Genomic DNA, 22,467 nt, shown 5'->3' with positions numbered 1-22,467 from the left:
GCCTTGAGGGAAACACTAACCGTAGAGTTAGTGTTACTGTAGAGCTGCATGACAATAAAACAAGCCAAGAACTAACGTGTTTCTGTCTGACTCCTGGCAGCAGCTTTGAGTTTCTCACTGCAGATGAAAACGTCGTCCAGGCAACCGCCCACAAATTTACACATGAAAATCACAGAAAACTTAGCTAGCTAAGGGCTGTTAGGGAAACACAGTTTATTAGAGCAAGGCGATTTCCTGGACGCCGCTGTTTACTGACCAGTGAGGCTGCAGCCCGTGGCGCAGGGGGTCGCTGTCTTCTTCCTGCCTCCTCTGAGACGACTCGCCCTCCTCCTGTCTGCTGCTCTCCGGCGCTTTCTCTGGGCGAGGCAGCAGCCGATACTTCACCTTCTCAGACAAATCGTCTGCGTCTCTGAACACGCTGCGGCACAGAGAGGCTCCGTCACCAACCGGAACAACGTCGTGTTTACGTCATTATCTGTGCGGCTGGTTATTGTTGGCAGAATGTGTTATTTTAATATGTAGAAATGATTCAAACCACTAAGTGTGTAATGCAGGAGCTTTTCTGTTCTCAGGTGAGACAAACAAATCTGGTACAAACCAACCTGTCAAACGTGTGCAGCTGATCGGCGTTGACGTGGTCGCTGATGTTCACCATCAGGTATGAAACCTGGTTAGTGCCGGAGTTCTGCAAAACAACAGCAGCTTTTAATCAGACGTTCTGCCCACCAATCCCATGTTTAAATCCAAAAGAGACGATATTGTGCAGCAAAACATCCTGATGAGCACGCTGCACGGTGGTGCAGTTGGTAGCACTGAAGGTCCTGGTTCGATTCCCGGCCCACAATCCAAAAACATGAATGTTACGTTAATTGGCCTGTCTAAATTCTCCTTAAGTGTGTGTGTGTGTGTTTGTTTCTAATACCTTGTGGGGACAATTTTCCTGAAACATACTACGTTATGGGGACCCACTGCTCTTTGTGGGGACTGAAGCCTGGTCCCCACAAGGGGAAACACTGTTTGTGGGTCAGGGGTCACATTTAGGACTAAGGTGTGAATTGAGTTTTAGTTAAGGTTGGGTATGTAATGGGTAGGGTTAGGGCAAAGGTAAGGGTAAAGTTTAGGCTGTCGAAATGAATGGTAGTCAATGGAAAGTCCCCACAGAGATAGCTGCGCAAACATGTGTATGAGTGTGTGTGGTTGTTTGTTGTTTTATCCGGCTTCCTGTGTGATTATTAGCATCAATCCTCTGCATCAGCAACTTTCATTTTAACTGCAGAGAGAAGCCGGTCCTGTTTGTTGAGTTACCATTAAGTTGAAGATGAGCGTGGAGTCCACAGCGATGGCCTTCAGCACCATCATGGTGTCTGTGTCGCTGCTTCTGTAGCGCAGGCTGTACAGCTCCTTGTTGCTGCTCCAGTCAGCAGGAAGCAGCTCTGACTTTTTATCACGGCTGCTAGGCTACAATACAACAGAGAAAAAGAAAAAGAGACTCAGTCAAAATAATGACCATATTAGAGTGTCTATCATCATGCAGTTGCGTTAGCCTCCCAAAGATGACTCGACATTTTTCACAACTCCAAAGTTTCCCCCTGGAAGTCTGAATAAAACAGACTGATTTATGCTAAGCTAACACACGTCTGGCATTTTGTTCTGAAATGATTAACTGTTCTTTCACCTCGAATCCAGATCCGATGCACCGGTAGCCATTCTTTATCATTTCCCAGTGAACTAAGCAGACCACGGCGTCCTGCGGACACTGGATTTTATCTGCGACACAGGTGTACAGCGCCTCTAAACCAGCCATTTTTCTCCCAACAGCCGATACCAGCTCCGCATCTAAACCGGAGAAAGGAAAACGAAAGTCTTCACTGAAGTCTCATAGCAACCACAGCTACTTCCTGTCAGGGAATTTCAAAGTAAAAGCACAAGAACGTTGTCAAATCGAGTTAGTCACATTAGAAACTAATTTCAGAAGTGATACAATAAAATTATTTCGGAAAATTACTGAACCTTATACAGCTGTTAAATTGCATTTGAACCCGAAAATATTTCGACAGAGGTTAATGGCTGTGTAAGTCTGGGATGTGAAAGAGGCTGTTTATTTGTGCAACAAAAAAAATTTATTGTAAGACGCTCGATATACAGCGGAAAGCTCTGAGTGAGTTTGGATCAAAAATAGTGACCCTAAAGCCAGTAGTGAAAGTTTTACCATATATTCAATCATTGCTGTATTACAGATACAGTTTTCAACCCTAGTTTCTCTTATTTTCTCCAGAGAGAAATCTCTGGGGAAAAAGTTGCTGCTTTATTTTTTTCTAACTTTACGGAAAAGTTCGTTTTGTTTTGATGCAACACATATACTTTCCGGAACAGAACCAATATAAGAAATATCGTTCCGTTATAAAGTATTACTTTATATATTGTCTTTTTTGTATTGTTACACTAAAACAAAACCTTTTTATTAAATAGATAAATAATTATATTCATGTTTGTTTAAGAAATAATTCGTTTCTGAAATAAATACTAAAATAAAATGCTAATTTAAATGTAATACTGTCAATATTATTAGCAGTGACAGTATTAACAATATTGTTATTAATACTGTCAATTTTATTAACATGTTTTAAAATGTAAGTTTAATTTTTGGTGGCGGTCTGTTTGCTCCTTCGCTACCATAACCAGCGGTCCTATATAGGACTTCATTTCCCATCATTCCCCTCGCAGGTCGGGCGGAGATCGCTTCCTTGTGAAGATGGTGGCTCCCTTGTCTCTGCTTCTGATTGTAGCCGTCACAATCCGCGCGGCTCTGTACAGATCCAGCCTAGCGGAGCTGATCGCAGAGAGGGTGGAGGTGGTGTCTCCGATCACCGCCTGGAAGCGAGGTAAGCCGGCCTGGAGCGGAGCTCCGCGGCCTCTTTTCCAGGTTACAGCGCCGTCCGTTCCTGCCCTTTCCCTCGCCGCTCCGATGAAAACGGGTGAAGTCAAACCGGTTCATCTGCTAAAACCTGCACACATACAGATAAATCATTTTTAGAGCCCAGGTTTCACACGGAACAATCTATTAGCAGGGACTTAATTTATGCTTTAAAAAAAAAAAGATTATTGATGTTTCTTTTTTGTTTGAACAAATATCTGAGTTCAACAACCAGCAGAACCAGAATAATGAAGGACCGAGCCGAACCTGGAAACAGCTTACATTTAAATGAACTCATCTCACATTTACTTTCCAGATTTATTCAGTTTAATTCAAAACTACTGTCACACTACGATGTGAACTGAATCGGTGTTATCGTAGAATAAGAGGTCGTGGGTGGAGTAAGAGCAGAACACTGAGAGGGAATAGCGTAGCTGTCCAGACTTTTATCCATTTTAACAGCACAGAACCTGTCCCGGGCACACCTAAACAAAAAAACCAACGAAGAAGAAAGAAACGGCTCCTCTTAAAGGCACAGCACAATTCCTTGACTATGGACCAACTGTAGTAACTGATCTTGTATATAACCACATTAATTCAAAAGGAAAAAATAAATCATCTTACATACTTCCCCCTCTTTAAATGAAATGTCCTCATTTCAAATGAAGTTGTTATATATAAAAAAATCTGTCCAGACTGTCTCATCAGTAGCTCTTATCACCTGGGGGTTGCAAACAAAGGACACAAACTCATAGTAATGCCCCATAAAGAACAACTGTCAACAAGTTTTTGTTTTTTTTTCTAGTTTGCTTTTAAATGAACCAGTTTTTCAACCTCTAACATGAAAAACTCTATAGACAAAGTATTTTTCATAACAGTAGTAGTCGCGGTTTCCGAATGGTACGTCCACACCTGGTAATAACTGCACCCCCAGTGGGTGGCAAGCTGGGGGGTGGTTGTGCAAGCCGATGGGAGACGAGTCCAGTTGGAATCCTTGGCGAAGATGGCAACGACCTAGCATTTTCTGCTGCCTGAGGTGTAGCTGCTTGGCCAAAGGACCAGGGCAATGAACCCGACAAAGCAGTATATCTCAGCAGTGTATCCCTGTTTGGTGGAAATACAGATTGAGTGACATCTATTGGAGATGTGTCAGTGGAGCTACGGTAAGGTTTTAGACGATCATAGTGAATGACTTTGGTCACAGCCTGAGGATATTTCACATCCACCAGCTTGTAAAGGAGCCCCTTTTCATCCACAGATACAACCTTATATGGTCCAGTCCAGTTTGGGGAAAGCTTTTGTCGTTATGTGGTGGGGTCATCTATCCATACCAGATCACTACAAGCATAAGGCCTAAACCTTGTGTCTTTGTTGTAATAGTACTCTCGTTTTTGTCTTTGTTCTTCGCGATGAAGAAGAACAGTCTCAAAAGCAGCATCCCTCCGTGTAGCCAGTTCTGAACCATAGTTCTGTGGGCAATCAGAAACCTTCGGTGATGAAACATGGACATTAGCAGGTAGTCGGGGTTCTCTACCATGAGCAAGGAAATACGGTGAGTACCCTGTGCTCGAGTGAGGAATAGAGTTGAAAGAAAGTACCACAGCAGGGAGGTAGTGGTCCCATTCGCCCCCATAGTCCTGAATGAGTCGAGCCAACTGCTCTTTCAGAGTCCGATTAAACCGTTCAACCATACCATTCCCTCTTGGGTGATATGGGGAGGTTCTCTTCTTTGTCATCTGCAGTCTCTGAGAAATGGTGTGAATAACTTCAGACTGATATTGTCGTCCCTGATCTGACAACACTTCCTCAGGAACACCATGTTCAGGAATATATCGTTCACAGAGTAACTGTGCCATTGTGGTAGCCTTTTGGTCAGACATAGCATATGCGTTTACATATTTGGTAAAATGATCCTGTACCACAAGCACATATCTATTACCAAGAGTGGTAACCGGAAGTTCAGTAATGTCAGTACACACTAACTGAAATGGTCTGTCAGTCTGAATAGATTGCAAAGGCGCTCTCTGCTTTGGCACAGCTTTTCTAAAAGCTTCACATGTCTTACACAGATTACAGAAGTTTTCAATGTCAGATCTCATTCGTGGCCAATAACACACTGTCAATGCTTTCTTAAATGTACGCTCAGCACTGTAATGACCAGAACAAGGATTACCATGAAGAAAATGCATTGTTTCTGTAACAAGTGCAGATGGAATTAACACTTGATAACCCTCTGGTTTCCCTGTTGCACTCTGACCTTTGCGACAAAGCACGTCGTTACATAGTAATAACTTAGGAAACTGCCACCAAAGTTTTCTCTGAACTCTACCTTTTACCTGTCTGAGGTAGGGACGTTTCTTGTTTTTTACCCAGGTATACACTTCAAAGAAAACAGGATCAGAGAGTTGTGCAGATACAATGTCCATGTTATGATTGGATAATGTCTGCTGTAATGTGGCAAACCCCAGTTTCACCTGTGTCCCATCATTGTTCATACAACACACTTGTGGTACAACATTGGTTATCTCTGAATGTTGAGGGCTGGAGCATGGCAACTCAGCCAGTGACACAGATTTTTCTGTATCAATAGAAGAGTGACCATCAGGCAGTGCAGAAACTGTCACCTCAGTTGAGTCCTGCCCCAATGGTATCCATGACATGGCATCAGCATTTGTATGTTTCTTGCCATCTCTGTGGGTGATTGTCCATTGATATGGGTCCAACTCCAATGCCCAACGACCCCTGCGTCCGGTAGGGTCGTTCGTGACATCCATCTTCCTTAAGCTGAGCAAAGGACGATGATCAGTGATGATTGTAAAAGGATTGCAACTCAGATAATGTTTAAAGTGTCTAATTGACCACACGATAGCATACAGTTCTTTGTCATATGTAGACCACTTTCTCTGTTTTTGAAAGTACATGACTTGCAAAAGATACAACCCTTTCTTGCCCCTGTTGTGTCTGAGACAGTACAGCACCAACTGCAAAATTAGATGCGTCTGTACTCAAAATGAAGGGTTGATCAAAGTTGGGAAATGCCATTATTGGAGGTGAAGTCAGTGCACCTTAAGTGCTTGAAAAGTGGCAGAACAGTCATCTGTCCATTCAGACACTACTTGTTTTTGGGTAAGCCTATGCAGAGGCTGAGCAATAAAGGCATATTTATGTACAAATCGTCTGTAATATGAACACAGTCCCAAGAAGGCACGTACCTCCGTCGGTGAGCGTGGAACAGGCCAGTTTCTGATGCGTTCAGTGTTTACTGGGTCCAACGCCAGTCCCTCCCGAGACACAATGTGCCCCATGTACTTTACAGCAGGTTTGCAAAAGTCACATTTCTTAGGGTTTAATTTTAACCCTGCTTGTCGAAAACGAGTGAGAATGTCTGTGAGATTGCCTAGGTGATCTTCAAAGGTTTTCCCCATGCAAATGATGTCATCCAAATAAATGACACAGGTTGTCCAGCGAAGTCCTCTCAGAACAAGCTCCATGAGCCTTTGGAAGGTTGGAGGCGAGTTCTTTAGCCCCATTGGCATGACCTTAAATTGGTACAAACCGTCACCTGTCGTAAACGCAGTCTTTTGTCTGTCTGCTGGATCCATTTGTACTTGCCAGTACCCGCTAGACATGTCCATGGTAGAAAAGTACTGAGAACCAGAAAGCGCGTCTAGACTGTCATCAACTCTCGGTAAAGGGTGAGCATCAGTAATGGTGACAGAGTTCAGTTAACGAAAATCTACACAAAACCTGTAAGAGCCATCCTTCTTTTTCACCATAACAACTGGGCTGGCCCAGGGGCTTGAACTGTCCTCTATCAAATCATGTGACTTAAGAGTTTCAACTTGGCGGCGAATTTCTGCCTTCATAGCTGGAGAGGTGCGGTAGGCTCTTTGTGAGATTGGGGTGTCAGAGTTTGTAGCGATTTTGTGTGTCACTATGTCAGTTCTGCCAAAGTCATGTGGGTGTTGACTAAAAACATCTGCAAAAGAAGCCAAAGTCTCCGTCAGTTGTTTTTTCTGCAAAGGCGTCAGATCTGAGTCGGTACTATCGGCAAGAGGGATTACTCTGGGACTGTCAGGTGTCTGAGTATTAATGTTACAGATAGAACTGTCCATAATGGTGAATTCGCTCTGGCCCTCTGCTAAGACTGCATGAAAGTGCCCCACCTGTGTACCACCATGTAACATGACATCACTATGTGAAACATTAGCTACTTTAACAGAAATGGAACCTCGTTCTACCCTGGCCACAGTCCATGCAATACCAGCAGAAGACTGGTCGGTATAATGTGGTTCAAACACACCAATGTAGCCATTAGGTAAAAACTCTTTTTGGGGTGCATCCAGAGTAGCAGTGATGACCCTCTCAGACATAGCAGGAATGCTAACGGTGGATGACACCGACACAGTAGTCAAACAGGGAACATACGCGGGAGACCGGGGTTCGATTCCCCGACGGGGAGTGAAGTTTGTTTCAGGTCCCTCTTGAAAATGAGATCTAGATCTCAACGGGGTTTACCTGATTAAATAAAGGAATCATACAGATGTGGACTAACTAGTGGCACAGCTGTACCTGCTACATTGCATGTCATGTTTCGAGTGTCAACCGTAATGCCATTTGCCACCATGAAATCCCAACCTAAAATGACTGGCTTTGTACAGTTTCTGACAACTTGAAGTGTGTGTATCATGAGCTTATCTGCAATATTTAGGTTCACATAAATGGAGCCTACAGAGTCAAGGGGATCACCTGTGACACCAGTGAGACGAATAAACTGTTTTTACAATGGGTTTCCTGTAAAGAGCAGGTGTAGCCATTCTAAAGTCCTCACTAATGACTGAACCATCCGCCCCAGTGTCAAGAAAAGCATGTACTACGGTGTCTTCAAGAACAACTGTCACATACCTCTTCTCTACATCAGCCAAACCTGTAACGTCACTAGTAGCTGTGTCCTGGTAGGTGTCATTGTCTGTCTGGGCTAGGGAGAAGTCAGTAGCTGGCAATCTGCCCTCATTGTCAGCTATTCGTAGTTTACCTGATCCTGGTTTGAATGTGAAGGAGATTGGAAACGTACTCGCCCCGGGCTGGGAGAGTGACTACGGCGGCCACTTTCATAGCGGTTAGGAGAGCGGCCACGACTAGCATAGCCTCTAGTTGAAGAGCTGTAGCCCTGTGTGTAGCGTTCAGATGATCCAGATCGGGTACGTAAATCCCGTTGGTTGTGTTCATCCTTTGCATAGGAACTGGAACTGTGGTGAGGTGTGTTTCGGTCATTTGATGAGTCTCTGTGTCGTGGAGAAGACTCATAGTATCCATCTGATGAATATCGGTCACCCCGGCGTCCACCTGGAGTGGCGCTCCAATGACGAAATCCATAGTCCCGCCTGTCCTGACGATGTGCATCCTCACGCTGGCGGTCAACTGCCAGCTGCAGCTGTTGAACTCTGTCCGACAGTGTTTCAATAGTCTTTGCCATTGTCTTTAAATCATCTGCAGTAGCTGAGTGGACTCCTAAAGGAGTGGGTGAAGGAACCTGAGTAGACCACCCAGATGAGACAGCAGGGTAAACTGGTGGTGTAGACAAAGACTGCAAAGGAGGTGTGGTAGTGAACACTTTACTAGCTTGGTGAGCAGTTTCAATCTGCATAGCAAACTGTAGAGCAGTCTCCAGTGTGTCAACACCCTGCTCATGACATCGCAGCTGGAGGTAAGGGTCAAGTCCAGCAATAAAGCGTCAAAATTTTTCTCCCTGTTTAGCATTATCACCATAAGTCGGAAAAGCTTCTTCGACTAAACGGCAAATCTCAGCAGCAAACACAGGAAGGGCTTCACCAGGAAGGCGACTGCGTGCATTAATGGAGCTTTGGAAAGTCGACAAATAAGCAGTTTGTCCAAAAACGTTCTTCAGATTATCCTTGGTGGCTGAATAGTCCGCTTTTACTGCATCAGATACACTATCCCAGTAACTGAAAGCAGCACCCGCTAACCATGTAGGTAGCAGTTTCACCAAACTATCCTCAGTGGTATCAGGATCAGCAGCAACCGTCACTTCAAAACGTCTGCACCATTTTGAAAAATCCTCTTTTCCGTCCCCCATGAAAATGTGGCTGTAGTGAGGCCTGGCACTACTACCAGCAGAATGAAATGGTAATTGATCCCAAAAATTACTTGCTATAGCTCGGTATTCGTCTTTGTTACCGGCGGTTGACAGGGAGGGTGGAGGTAGGGGCAAAAAGAAAAAAAAGTCCGTCTTCAACAGCCGCTATATACGCCGCTCAGCACGTACAGAATGAGCTATCGATGGTTAGCATGTGTAGCATGTGCTCACCGCTGCAAACGTCCACAAACCCGCTGCCACCAGTGTAACACTACGATGTGAACTGAATCGGTGTTATTGTAGAATAAGAGGTCGTGGGTGGAGAAAGAGCAGAACACTGAGAGGGAATAGCGTAGCTGTCCAGACTTTTATTGAACCTCCATTTTAACAGCACAGAACCCGTCCCGGGCACACCTAAACAAAAAAACCAACGAAGAAGAAAGAAACGGCTCCTCTTAAAGGCACAGCACAATTCCTTAACTATGGACCAACTGTAGTAACTGATCTTGTATATAACCACATTAATTAAAAAGGAAAAAATAAATCATCTTACATACTTTATGGATCCCAAAGGGAAATTAAATGTGGTTGTTGTAACAAATGTTATGAGTGACATCCCATGATTGCATTAGATGCTTCATATGCCAAACTTTAAGTTTATGGAGATTTTCGGAAATCTCCATAAACTAAGACAAAACCATATCTGCGACATATTCTTATGTTTGAAATGTAAATGTGTTAACTTCCATCAAATCAGAAATGGGATCTGCTCAGTTTCTGGCCTCAAGTCTTAATTGAAACTTATTTTCTAAAGTGTCTCCACTGAAATGGTTTAGTTGTCAGATTTTAAAAGTACTTTTAAACAGGATTTTCTTTTAGCATTCTGTCTGTCTGTAGTTTGTTGTGATCATTTTGAATTAAAAATACAGAAATATTTGGTTTCTATCTGCATCCAGCTCATCCCAGTGTGTTAGATTTATTTTATTTTAAACGTATTGAATCATAGTCGTTCAGAGCCACTTTGTTTCTGTTTCTGGTCAGTTATCGAAGGTTTAGCGCTGCTTGATCTGGGAGTTTCTCCGTATTCCGGCGATGTTTTCCACGAGGTAAGACGTCAAATCTGGCTCTTGATGCACATGTTGGTTAAAAACCATTTTAAAGTACACGTAGATTTGGATATTAATGTGAATATGTTTGATTTTGTACTGTTTTTGCCTCAGTTTTCAAACATAAAGAGCTTCAGTATTTGAGATGTTCCTTACAGAGAAAACAGAGTTTCCTTGTTTTATATTCCAGCTGAGATGAATTTTATCATTAAGCATTTATTCCACCTGACATCCCATGCTTGATCTTTTTCTTTCCTGCAGACTCCCCTCATCATTTACCTCTTTCACTTTCTGGTGGATTATGCAGAAATCACGTTCATGGTAGGAGGAATAAATGACTGCAGAGTGGAGAAACTCTGGTTTTAGTTCTTTTATTGTTGTGGGTTTCTGTTTCCCTGTTAGCTGGCGGATGTGATCACAGCGGTGGCTCTTTACATGGCCGTGAAGGACTTTAACAAGCAAGTGGTGAGAATCAATCTGTAAAGAAAGATACATTTTGTGAATTTTTAATTTAAAATGTATTCTTTATTAAGCTCCGTATGTGTCATTAGAATCTTGTTTTAGTTTTATGTTATAACTATGTCAAAGAGAAGTGTGTTAAAAACCTCTTGTGTCAAAACTTTTGCTCATTCAGTATATCCAATATAATATCTTAAAGGTGAACTTTCCGTTGTGTAGCGGTGATAAAACGTTTGGTTTTTGTTGCTTTTCAGTTCAGGAAGCAGAAGTTTTCCGTGGAGGCGGAGCGTTACCCCGCAGACTGCCTGGAGCTCATCAGGAGCCCCACTGAGATGTTCTACATCCCCCTGAAAGTAGCCATGTTGTAAGTTCCTGCAGCGCATGTAGAGGGCGCTCTCCTGCTCAGAGAGCATCAGGAAGGACGCAGCGACCTCGTGTGTTAACGATGAATACGCAAAAAATCAGCAGCGCAACGCAGGACGGAGAGAAATTAAGATATTCATCAAAACTCACCTGAAATAACGCTGTTTATTATTTAACTCAATGTTTGTTCATGGTTTTAGTTTTTTAGTGTTTAAACTGAAAGCGAGTCATAATTGAAGCCCAGTTTTAGTTATTTTTTTCTTGTTTTCTGGCAGTTACCTGCTGAACCCGTTCACCATCTTGTCCTGCGTTGCCAAGTCGACGTGCGGCCTGAACAACGCCGTCCTCTCCCTGTTCGTCCTCACAACCATAAAAGGTCGACCACACAGCCAGGCTCTCCTTTCTAAAGTGATGCTGAAAGAAATACTTTCCATGATTTACTCAAGTGCCACACACAAAACCTTTTACTAATTTATTCATATTTATTGCGACAGTTAGCATTAGCATAACTTGTTTTTGTCACAGCATGTCTCTTCCAGTTTTGTTGTTTTATTTCCTCTCATTATTGTTTCAAATTTGTGGTTTAATCTTCATATTTTCTGGTTTTATTGATTTTATTTCTGTTTTTCAGGAAACGTTCTGCTGAGCGCCATTTTCCTCTGCTTGGCCACCTACCAGTCCATCTACCCTCTGACCTTGTGCGCCCCGGCCATGCTGTACCTGATGCAGGTACGAGCTTTGATTGGTTTTGGATGCGTACTTTCTGTTTCTAAAGCGTACTTCCTGTTTCTGATGTGTACTTTCTGTTTCTAAAGCGTACTTCCTGTTTCTAAAGTGTACTTCCTGTTTCTGATGTGTACTTTCTGTTTCTAAACGTACTTCCTGTTTCTAAAGCGTACTTTCTGTTTCTAAAGCGTACTTCCTGTTTCTGATGTGTACTTTCTGTTTCTAAAGCGTACTTCCTGTTTCTAAAGTGTACTTTCTGTTTCTAAACGTACTTCCTGTTTCTAAAGCGTACTTTCCGTTTCTAAAGCGTACTTTCCGTTTCTAAAGCGTACTTTTTGTTTCTAAAGCGTACTTTCTGTTTCTAAAGCGTACTTCCTGTTTCTAAAGCGTACTTCCTGTTTCTAAAGCGTACTTTCTGTTTCTAAAGCGTACTTCCTGTTTCTAAAGTGTACTTTCTGTTTCTAAACGTACTTCCTGTTTCTAAAGCGTACTTTCCGTTTCTAAAGCGTACTTTCCGTTTCTAAAGCGTACTTTTTGTTTCTAAAGCGTACTTTCTGTTTCTAAAGCGTACTTCCTGTTTCTAAAGCGTACTTCCTGTTTCTAAAGCGTACGTCCTGTTTCTAAAGTGTATTTTCTGTTTCTAAAGCGTACTTCCTGTTTCTAAAGCGTACTTCCTGTTTCTAAAGCGTACTTTCTGTTTCTAAAGTGTACTTCCTGTTTCTAAAGCATACTTCCTGTTTCTGATGCGTACTTTCTGTTTCTAAAGTGTACTTCCTGTTTCTAAAGCGTACTTTCTGTTTCTAAAGCGTATTTCCTGTTTCTAAAGTGTACTTCCTGTTTCTAAAGCATACTTCCTGTTTCTGATGCATACTACCTGTTTTCACTGACATGTTTTGCCCTCTCCGCCTGCCTGTGTCCCTCCTCAGCACCAGTACGTCCCGGTGAACCCGCGGCGCGCCGCCTTCTGGTGGTTCCTGGTCCAGTACCTGTTCATGTACCTGGGCAGTTTGTTCGTCATCGTCTGCCTGTCCTTCTTCCTGCTCGGCTCCTGGGACTTCCTGCCCTCCGTCTACGGCTTCATGTGAGTCAGAAAAAGAAACTGGAGATTTCTGGACCATCAGAACCAGTCCAATAAACGAGTACTCAGGAGAAACACAATTCCCTGACTGCAGAATGTCAGGTGTAAAGTTTGGTGGGGGAAAAAATTATACTGGTTTTTTTTTTTTTTAGCTTGATCTCCTTCCTGTGGTGGGAGCTCTTAATACTTGAACAAGGCATTTGTTGCTCCCAGCTCTGATGTTGATGTTCCAGTAGAACCACAGATCCCGACCTCGACACGTCTGGGATGAATCAGAGCAGGTTCTGTAGCTAAGCCGTCACATCCAGCATCAGAGTCTGACCTCACAGATGTTCTTCTAGAAGAATTGTCAAAAGCTTCTGTACACAGGCTCCATAACAGAGAACACGTTTTCTCAGGAGAAGATAAATTTAACGTCACCATGAAGGTTTTCTGGCTCCGAGGATAATATGCAAACAAATTAAAATGTTTTGTTTAACCGTATCTTGACTTGAGGTGGAGTTTTTTTATTTAAATAAGAGCAAAGTTACAGTGCAGCGCCCTCTGATGGCTGAGTTTGGCACGAAGTTCATCTCAGCCCTTCCAGACTGCTGTGGATAGAAACACAGTTCTCCGTGTCTCCACCAGAGGGCGCTGTGGGACATGTCCTCTGGTCCAGCTCCATGTTCCTGTTTTTTTTTTTTCCAGCCTCTCGGTTCCTGACCTGACGCCCAACATCGGCCTCTTCTGGTATTTCTTCGCTGAGATGTTTGAGCATTTCCGCCTCTTCTTCCTCTGCGTCTTCCAGATCAACGTCTTCTTCTACACCGTCCCTCTGTGCATCAAACTGAAGTCAGTCCTCCCGTCTCATTAACCTCTGACCTTTCCCTGCGCCCCCTAACCTCTGTGTGCGTCGGCCTGCAGGGACCAGCCGGTGTTCCTGATGTACATGCAGCTGGCGGTGATCTCCATCTTTAAGTCTTACCCCACCGTGGGCGACACGGCGCTCTACCTGGCCTTCCTCCCCGTCTGGAGCCACCTGCACAGATGTGAGTGTTTACTGCACACCTGGGTCAGGTCGGGGTCAACGGGGTCAGCGGGTCGGCCAGCTGATGCACAAAAGCATTAAAAACAACAGTGGGGGAATTTCCCTTTAAAATAAGATAAGAGAGTTAAAATCTGTTATAATTTAAGATGCAGCACAAACTTTTGCTTTTGATTGAATTTACTAGTAAAAGGAACCAACAAACATCCAGTGGATTTAAAGGAAGTCATATTTCATTTAAGTCATATTTGATATAAATAACACTTTGATAACAACTGAAGGTAACATGGCGACCCAACATACTTGGAAATGGTTCCGTCTCTTTAAATGTCGTTCAGGATGGAGATCTGCGCTCACATACTGAATGTTTCACACAAAATAACACTTTCAATATTGTTCCATAATTTATTGCCATAATAAATGGCAAAAAAGAGTATTATTTTGTTATTTTAAAAACTCGAAGCTAATTGTCCAGGTGTGCAGCGCGGACACCTGAGCTCACAGGTGAGTGTTTAATGCCGTAGTGGGCGGGGCTTATCTCCAGGTTCATTTAACAGTCCAGAAATTACATTTTTGTTCCAAAGCAAAAGTAAAGTAAAACTACAAGAAGGAAGTAGGAACGATTAATCGGATTAATCAAATAATCTTCAACTAATTTAATCACAGATTAACTGTTAAACAGAGAGTCAAACAAATCGACACAATGGAGCAGAAATGAATCCAAAATATACAAAATATATATGCATTTAGTATTTAAGATTAAAAAAAATTATTTCTGTAAATATATTTTAGCCAAATGTTTTATGTTCAGATTCTACAGCAAATCTGTTATTGCACTTATTGAAAATGAATTTAATCATTAGTTTATTGCCAATACATTTCTAATGTTGCATAAAAAGTCTGAAGTGGATCAATGAAGAATCTGTAGAATGTATCAATTGGTTTTAATTGATTAATCAGTTAAGCGTCAGAATAATCAATCACTAAAATCAATAACATTAGTGGAGATTCCTTCCATGTATAGACCTCACTGGTGGTTTATTGATTTATTGGTGGTTTATCAATAATTTATTGGTGGTTTATTGATTTAATGGTGGTTTATCAATAACTTATTGGTGGTCTATCAATAATTTATTGGTAATTCATCAATAATTTATTGGTGGTTCATCAATAATTTATTGGTGGTTCATCAATAATTTATTGGTGGCTTATTGATTTATTGGTGGTTTATCAATCATTTATTGGTGGTTTATCAATAATTTATTGGTGGTTTATCAATAATTTATTGGTGGTTCATCAATAAATTATCGGTGGTTTATCAATAATTTATCGGTGGTTTATTGATTTATTGGTGGTTTATCAATAATTTATCGGTGGTCTATCAATAATTTATTGGTGGTTTATTGATTTATTGGTGGTTTATCAATAATTTATTGGTGGTTCATCAATAATTTATTGGTGGTTTATCTATAATTTAATGGTGGTTTATCAATAATTTATTGGTGGTTTATTGATTTATTGGTGGTTTATCACTAATTTATCGGTGGTTTATTGATTTATTGGTGGTCTATCAATAATTTATCGGTGGTTTATCAATAATTTATTGGTGGTTTATCAATAATTTATCGGTGGTTTATTGATTTATTGGTGGTTTATCAATAATTTATCGGTGGTTTATCAATAATTTATTGGTGGTTTATTGATTTATTGGTGGTTTATCACTAATTTATTGATGGTTTATTGATTTATTGGTGGTTTATCAATCATTTATTGGTGGTTTATTGATTTATCGGTGGTTTATCAATAATTTATTGGTGGTTCATCAATAAATTATTGGTGGTTTATCTATAATTTAATGGTGGTTTATCAATAATTTATCGGTGGTTTATCAATAATTTATCGGTGGTTTATTGATTTATTGGTGGTTTATCAATAATTTATCGGTGGTCTATCAATAATTTATTGGTGGTTTATTGATTTATTGGTGGTTTAGCAATAATTTATTGGTGGTTCATCAATAATTTATTGGTGGTTTATCAATAATTTATCGGTGGTTTATCAATAATTTATCGGTGGTTTATTGATTTATTGGTGGTTTATCAATAATTTATCGGTGGTTTATCAATAATTTGTCGGTGGTTTATTGATTTATTGGTGGTCTATCAATAATTTATTGGTGGTTTATTGATTTATTGGTGGTTTATCAATAATTTATTGGTGGTTTATCAATAATTTATTGGTGGTTTATCTATAATTTAATGGTGGTTTATCAATAATTTATTGGTGGTTTATCAATAATTTATTGGTGGTTTATTGATTTATTGGTGGTTTATCACTAATTTATCGGTGGTTTATTGATTTATTGGTGGTTTATCAATAATTTATCGGTGGTTTATCAATAATTTATAGGTGGTTTATTGATTTATTGGTGGTTTATCAATAATTTATCGGTGGTTTATCAATAATTTATCGGTGGTTTATTGATTTATTGGTGGTTTATCAATAATTTATCGGTGGTTTATCAATAATTTATCGGTGGTTTATTGATTTATTGGTGGTTTATCAATAATTTATCGGTGGTCTATCAATAATTTATTGGTGGTTTATTGATTTATTGGTGGTTTATCAATAATTTATTGGTGGTTCATCAATAATTTATTGGTGGTTTATCTATAATTTAATGGTGGTTTATCAATAATTTATTGGTGGTTTATTGATTTATTGGTGGTTTATCACTAATTTATCGGTGGTTTATTGATTTATTGGTGGTTTATCAATAATTTATCGGTGGTTTATCAATAATTTATTAGTGGTTTATCAATAATTTATCGGTGGTTTATTGATTTATTGGTGGTTTATCAATAATTTATCGGTGGTTTATCAATAATTTATTGGTGGTTTATTGATTTATTGGTGGTTTATCACTAATTTATTGATGGTTTATTGATTTATTGGTGGTTTATCAATCATTTATTGGTGGTTTATTGATTTATCGGTGGTTTATCAATAATTTATTGGTGGTTCATCAATAAATTATTGGTGGTTTATCTATAATTTAATGGTGGTTTATCAATAATTTATCGGTGGTTTATTGATTTATTGGTGGTTTATCAATAATTTATCGGTGGTCTATCAATAATTTATTGGTGGTTTATTAATTTATTGGTGGTTTATCAATAATTTATTGGTGGTTCATCAATAATTTATTGGTGGTTTATCAATAATTTATCGGTGGTTTATCAATAATTTATCGGTGGTTTATTGATTTATTGGTGGTTTATCAATAATTTATCGGTGGTTTATCAATAATTTATCGGTGGTTTATTGGTGGTCTATCAATAATTTATTGGTGGTTTATTGATTTATTGGTGGTTTATCAATAATTTATTGGTGGTTCATCAATAATTTATTGGTGGTTTATCTATAATTTAATGGTGGTTTATCAATAATTTATTGGTGGTTTATCAATAATTTATTGGTGGTTTATTGATTTATTGGTGGTTTATCACTAATTTATCGGTGGTTTATTGATTTATTGGTGGTTTATCAATAATTTATCGGTGGTTTATCAATAATTTATAGGTGGTTTATTGATTTATTGGTGGTTTATCAATAATTTATCAGTGGTTTATCAATAATTTATTGGTGGTTTATCAATAATTTATCGGTGGTTTATCAATAATTTATTGGTGGTTTATTGATTTATTGGTGGTTTATCACTAATTTATTGATGGTGTATTGATTTATTGGTGGTTTATCAATCATTTATTGGTGGTTTATTGATTTATCGGTGGTTTATCAATAATTTATTGGTGGTTCATCAATAAATTATTGGTGGTTTATCTATAATTTAATGGTGGTTTATCAATAATTTATCGGTGGTTTATTGATTTATTGGTGGTTTATCAATAATTTATCGGTGGTCTATCAATAATTTATTGGTGGTTTATTGATTTATTGGTGGTTTATCAATAATTTATTGGTGGTTCATCAATAATTTATTGGTGGTTTATCAATAATTTATCGGTGGTTTATCAATAATTTATCGGTGGTTTATTGATTTATTGGTGGTTTATCAATAATTTATCGGTGGATTATCAATAACTTATCGGTGGTTTATTGATTTATTGGTGGTCTATCAATAATTTATTGGTGGTTTATTGATTTATTGGTGGTTTATCAATAATTTATTGGTGGTTCATCAATAATTTATTGGTGGTTTATCTATAATTTAATGGTGGTTTATCAATAATTTATTGGTGGTTTATCAATAATTTATTGGTGGTTTATTGATTTATTGGTGGTTTATCAATAATTTATCGGTGGTTTATTGATTTATTGGTGGTTTATCAATAATTTATAGGTGGTTTATTGATTTATTGGTGGTTTATCAATAATTTATCAGTGGTTTATTGATTTATTGGTCCTACTGAGCTGCCTGCCTGCCTGTCCAGTCCTCAGGAACATCTTCCTGGTTTCCTGCGTTCTGCTCGCCTGCTCTGCTCTCTTCCCGGTTCTGTGGCATCTCTGGATCTACGCCGGAAGCGCCAACTCCAACTTCTACTACGCCATCACGCTGCTCTTCAACGTGGCGCAGGTAAAGCAGCGACGGCGGAACCGGAAACAGGCCAAAATCACTGCGTTGCTGCCCCCCGACCCTCAGGCGGATCTCTGGAAACCCAGGAAACAACCTGCTAGTTATATGACAATAAAAAAAATAAAACTTTCTGTTAGTTTCTGCTGAAAATGTGTTTTTGCTTCCGGTCCAGATCCTGCTGGTGTCGGATTATTTCTACGCCTTCCTGAGGAGGGAGCACCACCTGACGGCCGGGCTCTACCTGAAGAAGAAGGACGGCTCCGAGGCGACGCTGGTGCTGAAATGAAGCGCGCCCTGCGGCTGCTGCAGAGCAACGAGCTGATCGAACCTGATCAAATCTGATCAAACCTGATCAAATCTGATCAAACCTCCTCAGACTGGAATGAGGAGGAATAAAAACGTTGATGGTGCAGAACTCTGAGCGACTCGCCGCCGTTTCCGATGAACAAACTCTGAACTGTTCAGGAGGGAAAGTTTCATCTGAGAATATTTTATTCAGAACTTTTTCTGTTTAAACATAAAATGTAGGAAACGTGTGAATGTCCAGAGAAATGGCTCAGCATCACTTGGTTTTGTCTATTTTGCTTGATGACTTTAAATTTCTTTGTGTTGTGAGCAGAATGCCAGGATTATATAAAGTTCTAAAGGTTTCAGTTATTGATTGGATCTTTTCTGGGATGAAAACAACAAAACTTCATTTTTTGTTTTGCAGATTATGGATCAAGATAAAATTGTCCAAGCTGCCAAAACACAAAATTTATTTGTGTATTTTTTTCCCTTTCTTATAAAAAATATTTTATAACACTTAAAATAATACGAAGCTAAATTAAAGTAACTTTTCAGCAAAATGTAGGAGCATTTTTTAATTAAATAATTATTTGATTTGCATTAAACTTTCTGTTTCCACTGTAGATTATTAAACTTATAACATGGAAAAATGTCTTATTAGTCAGATAATCTGCAGGTGAAACGATTATTTATTTAAAACAAGTTTTTTATCTGTTGCTCAGAAGTTTTTGGTATTTTTTATTTCAGGTTTTCTCAGATATTTGCAGGTTTGGTTTCACACATTAAAGGCTCAAATGTTGAATGTTTCTGTGACACTTTGCTGCTTTAATTTGACATTTAAAAAATGTTTAAATTTCAATTAATTAATTGCACTAATTAACAAAAACATTTTTCTTTGTACTTGAACTGAATGTTTTAGTTGTGAGTCACTAAAAGATGGATCTAAAAACTAAACATTGATGAATGGTGATTCAGACCCGTTTCCAGTTTCTGCATCCAGAAATCGAATCTGAATGCAAAAAAAAATATGTTTTTATAATAAAATAAAATATTGATTCTGACCTGAGCTTTAAACTAATTCTGATAAATATCATCCGGGAGAGAAATGTTTCATTTGCACATCTCTGGATTCTTTGGAATCTGTAAACATCCATTTGTTAATATGTAACATCAGTTCCTAGCTGTTCTTTAAGGCTGGGTTTTGATTAGGCCAGTTTGACATGGATATGCATTAATCTGGCTGTATGTTCGGGATGTCTTGGATTCAGCTAGAGAAGAGCCTCCCCACAGCATGATGCTGCCACCACCCTTTTACATGTAAGTTACCTTTAAACTGTGGTTTGTGACATATGTTTGAAGTCTAAATCATTTTTCTCATATAGTCGCTTTACAAACATTCAAAAGGCAAACAGGAGGAAAGAGAATTGCTTTGGTGTGCCACAGCGCCCTCTGCTGACAGGCCGGGTTCTGATCTGCTGCTTCTTATTTGTCCGTTTAACGATGTTCAAACATCAACACCAAGTTAACAGATTGATTTTCATCTGTTTTCCAGCATCAAATAATAAGAAATAACCAGGTTTTCACTGAGGACATTTAAAGTTCACTTTTGTGTTTTGTAAGTTGACGTTTGTTGTGACTGAGTACGAAACACACCAGAGTGTTTCCAAATTCTGGTGAAGCAATAAGAAAAAAACCCTCTGGGTCCATAATGTCGCGATGTTGGCTTCAACACTTCTTCACAATTTGTACAAATGTATGCCACACTTTTCAGATAAAAAAAACATTTGAAAACTAACTTTACAAATGGTTTGGAAGTTGTGGTCTGAATCAGCAACTGATGATGGTTGGATGGTTTTTAATTCAGTTTTACACCAAGCAAGAAGCTCAAGGTGGAGCTGCAGCTTCAGCCACAAATCACTTCAGTTTGACAGAGACGCAGGAAGAGGAGGAGGGAAAAACTCCCAGATCACAAACCAGATCCCAGATCCCAGAGATACCAAAACTTTGGAGATCTGCTGATTCCAAATCAGAGACGTGAGGTGACCTCATGAAAACCACAAAGCCTGTTCTTCTGCGCTGCAGCCACAGCTTTTGCAGAGAACGCCTGCAGGTCTCTGGTCCAGAAGACGAGAATGGAGACTTCCAATTTGTAATGGGGCAGAATAACATCTCCCCAGTAACCTGGTGTTAAAGAGACGACAGTTGAAGCTCTGGCCCTCAGTCGTTCTGTCGTCTGCCAAGACGCCAAGCAGCACAAAAACCACAGAGTCGTTCCGGTTAATGCAGGAGCTCAGCACTGCTGCTGTAGTAAAACTATTACATTTTAAAGGACAAAAGTCCAAATAAATCCTAAAGATCTGCAGAGCAGATGCTGTTGGAGCAGCAGAGCGTTCAGCCGGGATTTAAATGTTTATTGTGAATCCAGAAATCATGAGCAGAAGCTACATTTACAGGGTAGAGATGATTTCTGTCCATATTCACAAAGCGGGCGGCTCCACTAGAGGACGGCTGCAGCTGGACCGGTACCGGTACCTGCTTTAAGTTCTGCTCAGAGCTCCAGGATGATCAGTCTGGATGAATCTAAACGCTCATAAACCAGCAGATCAATCTGATCTCTGATCAATGGCTCCATGTTCTCCATCAGAGCCAAAGCTCCTCAGGTAGCGGCTCACCTTGATGCAGCTACTGATATACCTGGGATTGTCTCCACACCTGATCACCTTCGAATAATCAAACTGTTTGATCAGCCCTGGTTTCTCATTAGTGAGAATAAATAGATGCATTCAGACGATGCGTTTCATCTTTATGAGGCGCAAACTGAGCAACATGATTATTTACACTGAGGTTTTCACATCCTTTATTTCTATTTTCTTTATTTTGTGTTGGGTTATTGTCTGAGGATAAATTGGTTCAGTTTCATTGTTTAAACACTAAAATATTGAAATCATAAAATCATGGGGTTTGATGCGTCCTGCTCTAAATAACTGAATCAGGTTTCAGTGGATTTATGTGAGTTTTGACTCTTTCTAGTTTATTATTGTCCACAGATAAAGTTTGTGTTGCTGCTGCACATTTTCACTGCAGGGAAAAAGTTTGTGTATATTTACGCAAACTTTGACGCAAAGTTCATTTTCATACAGGCTGATTTGTGCGTAAAATAAGGCGCCGCATATTTTTGGGCGTACGCAGCTTTGGACACGATACTCCAGGTTTTGATTAGACCGCAGACTGACCCTAACCTGTTCCAGATCAGTTCGTTATGTTGATCAATATGATGTCAATCGGTGCTGATAGACACGAGGTGGTGTGTGTGTCTCACCCCAGTCCATGTCGTCTCAAGGGTCCAATCGGGTCGAAATGGGCCTCCGGAGGAATGGCTCCAGGAGGCAGGATGTCTGGGATGCCGAAGTGAGGGAACCCGAACCTGACAGGATCCAAGATCATCTCCTCCCAAAACGCTAACCTGGAATATAGATATAGATATAAATACAGATACATTTGGGTCGGATTAAACGTTTCAGGCCTTCTGTGTTCAGCTGTTTATTTCTACCTGGCTGCTGATTGTCGAACCTCCAGAGTTTCTGCTCGTTTCAGTCAAATTTAAGACGTTTTAAGACTTTAATGCCGCCTTGAGGGAAACACTAACCGTAGAGTTAGTGTTACTGTAGAGCTGCATGACAATAAAACAAGCCAAGAACTAACGTGTTTCTGTCTGACTCCTGGCAGCAGCTTTGAGTTTCTCACTGCAGATGAAAACGTCGTCCAGGCAACCGCCCACAAATTTACACATGAAAATCACAGAAAACTTAGCTAGC

General features: G+C 39.9%; 2 protein-coding genes across 2 annotated transcripts; one reads left to right on the top strand and one right to left on the bottom strand.

The window, feature by feature from the left end:
* Window positions 1-216: 216 nt before the first annotated feature.
* On the bottom strand, window positions 217-1,804 carry LOC114135439 (proteasome inhibitor PI31 subunit-like). Its single transcript, XM_028002744.1, has 4 exons — window positions 1,676-1,804; window positions 1,306-1,458; window positions 603-685; window positions 217-418 (listed from the first exon to the last, which is right to left on the bottom strand). The coding sequence occupies exons 1-4, from the start codon at window positions 1,802-1,804 to the stop codon at window positions 217-219; spliced, it is 567 nt and encodes a 188-aa protein (XP_027858545.1).
* Window positions 1,805-2,498: 694 nt separating this feature from the next.
* Window positions 2,499-19,458, top strand: LOC114136252 (phosphatidylinositol glycan anchor biosynthesis class U protein-like). Its single transcript, XM_028004123.1, has 12 exons — window positions 2,499-2,882; window positions 10,053-10,117; window positions 10,379-10,438; window positions 10,520-10,582; window positions 10,831-10,940; window positions 11,215-11,315; window positions 11,571-11,668; window positions 12,592-12,746; window positions 13,431-13,574; window positions 13,647-13,771; window positions 18,222-18,364; window positions 18,537-19,458. The coding sequence occupies exons 1-12, from the start codon at window positions 2,753-2,755 to the stop codon at window positions 18,648-18,650; spliced, it is 1,308 nt and encodes a 435-aa protein (XP_027859924.1). The 5' UTR covers window positions 2,499-2,752; the 3' UTR covers window positions 18,651-19,458.
* Window positions 19,459-22,467: the final 3,009 nt, after the last annotated feature.

This window comes from Xiphophorus couchianus, chromosome 20 (genome assembly GCF_001444195.1).
Source record: "Xiphophorus couchianus chromosome 20, X_couchianus-1.0, whole genome shotgun sequence".
NCBI lineage: Eukaryota > Metazoa > Chordata > Actinopteri > Cyprinodontiformes > Poeciliidae > Xiphophorus > Xiphophorus couchianus.
This window is presented reverse-complemented; position numbering and strand designations above follow the sequence as displayed.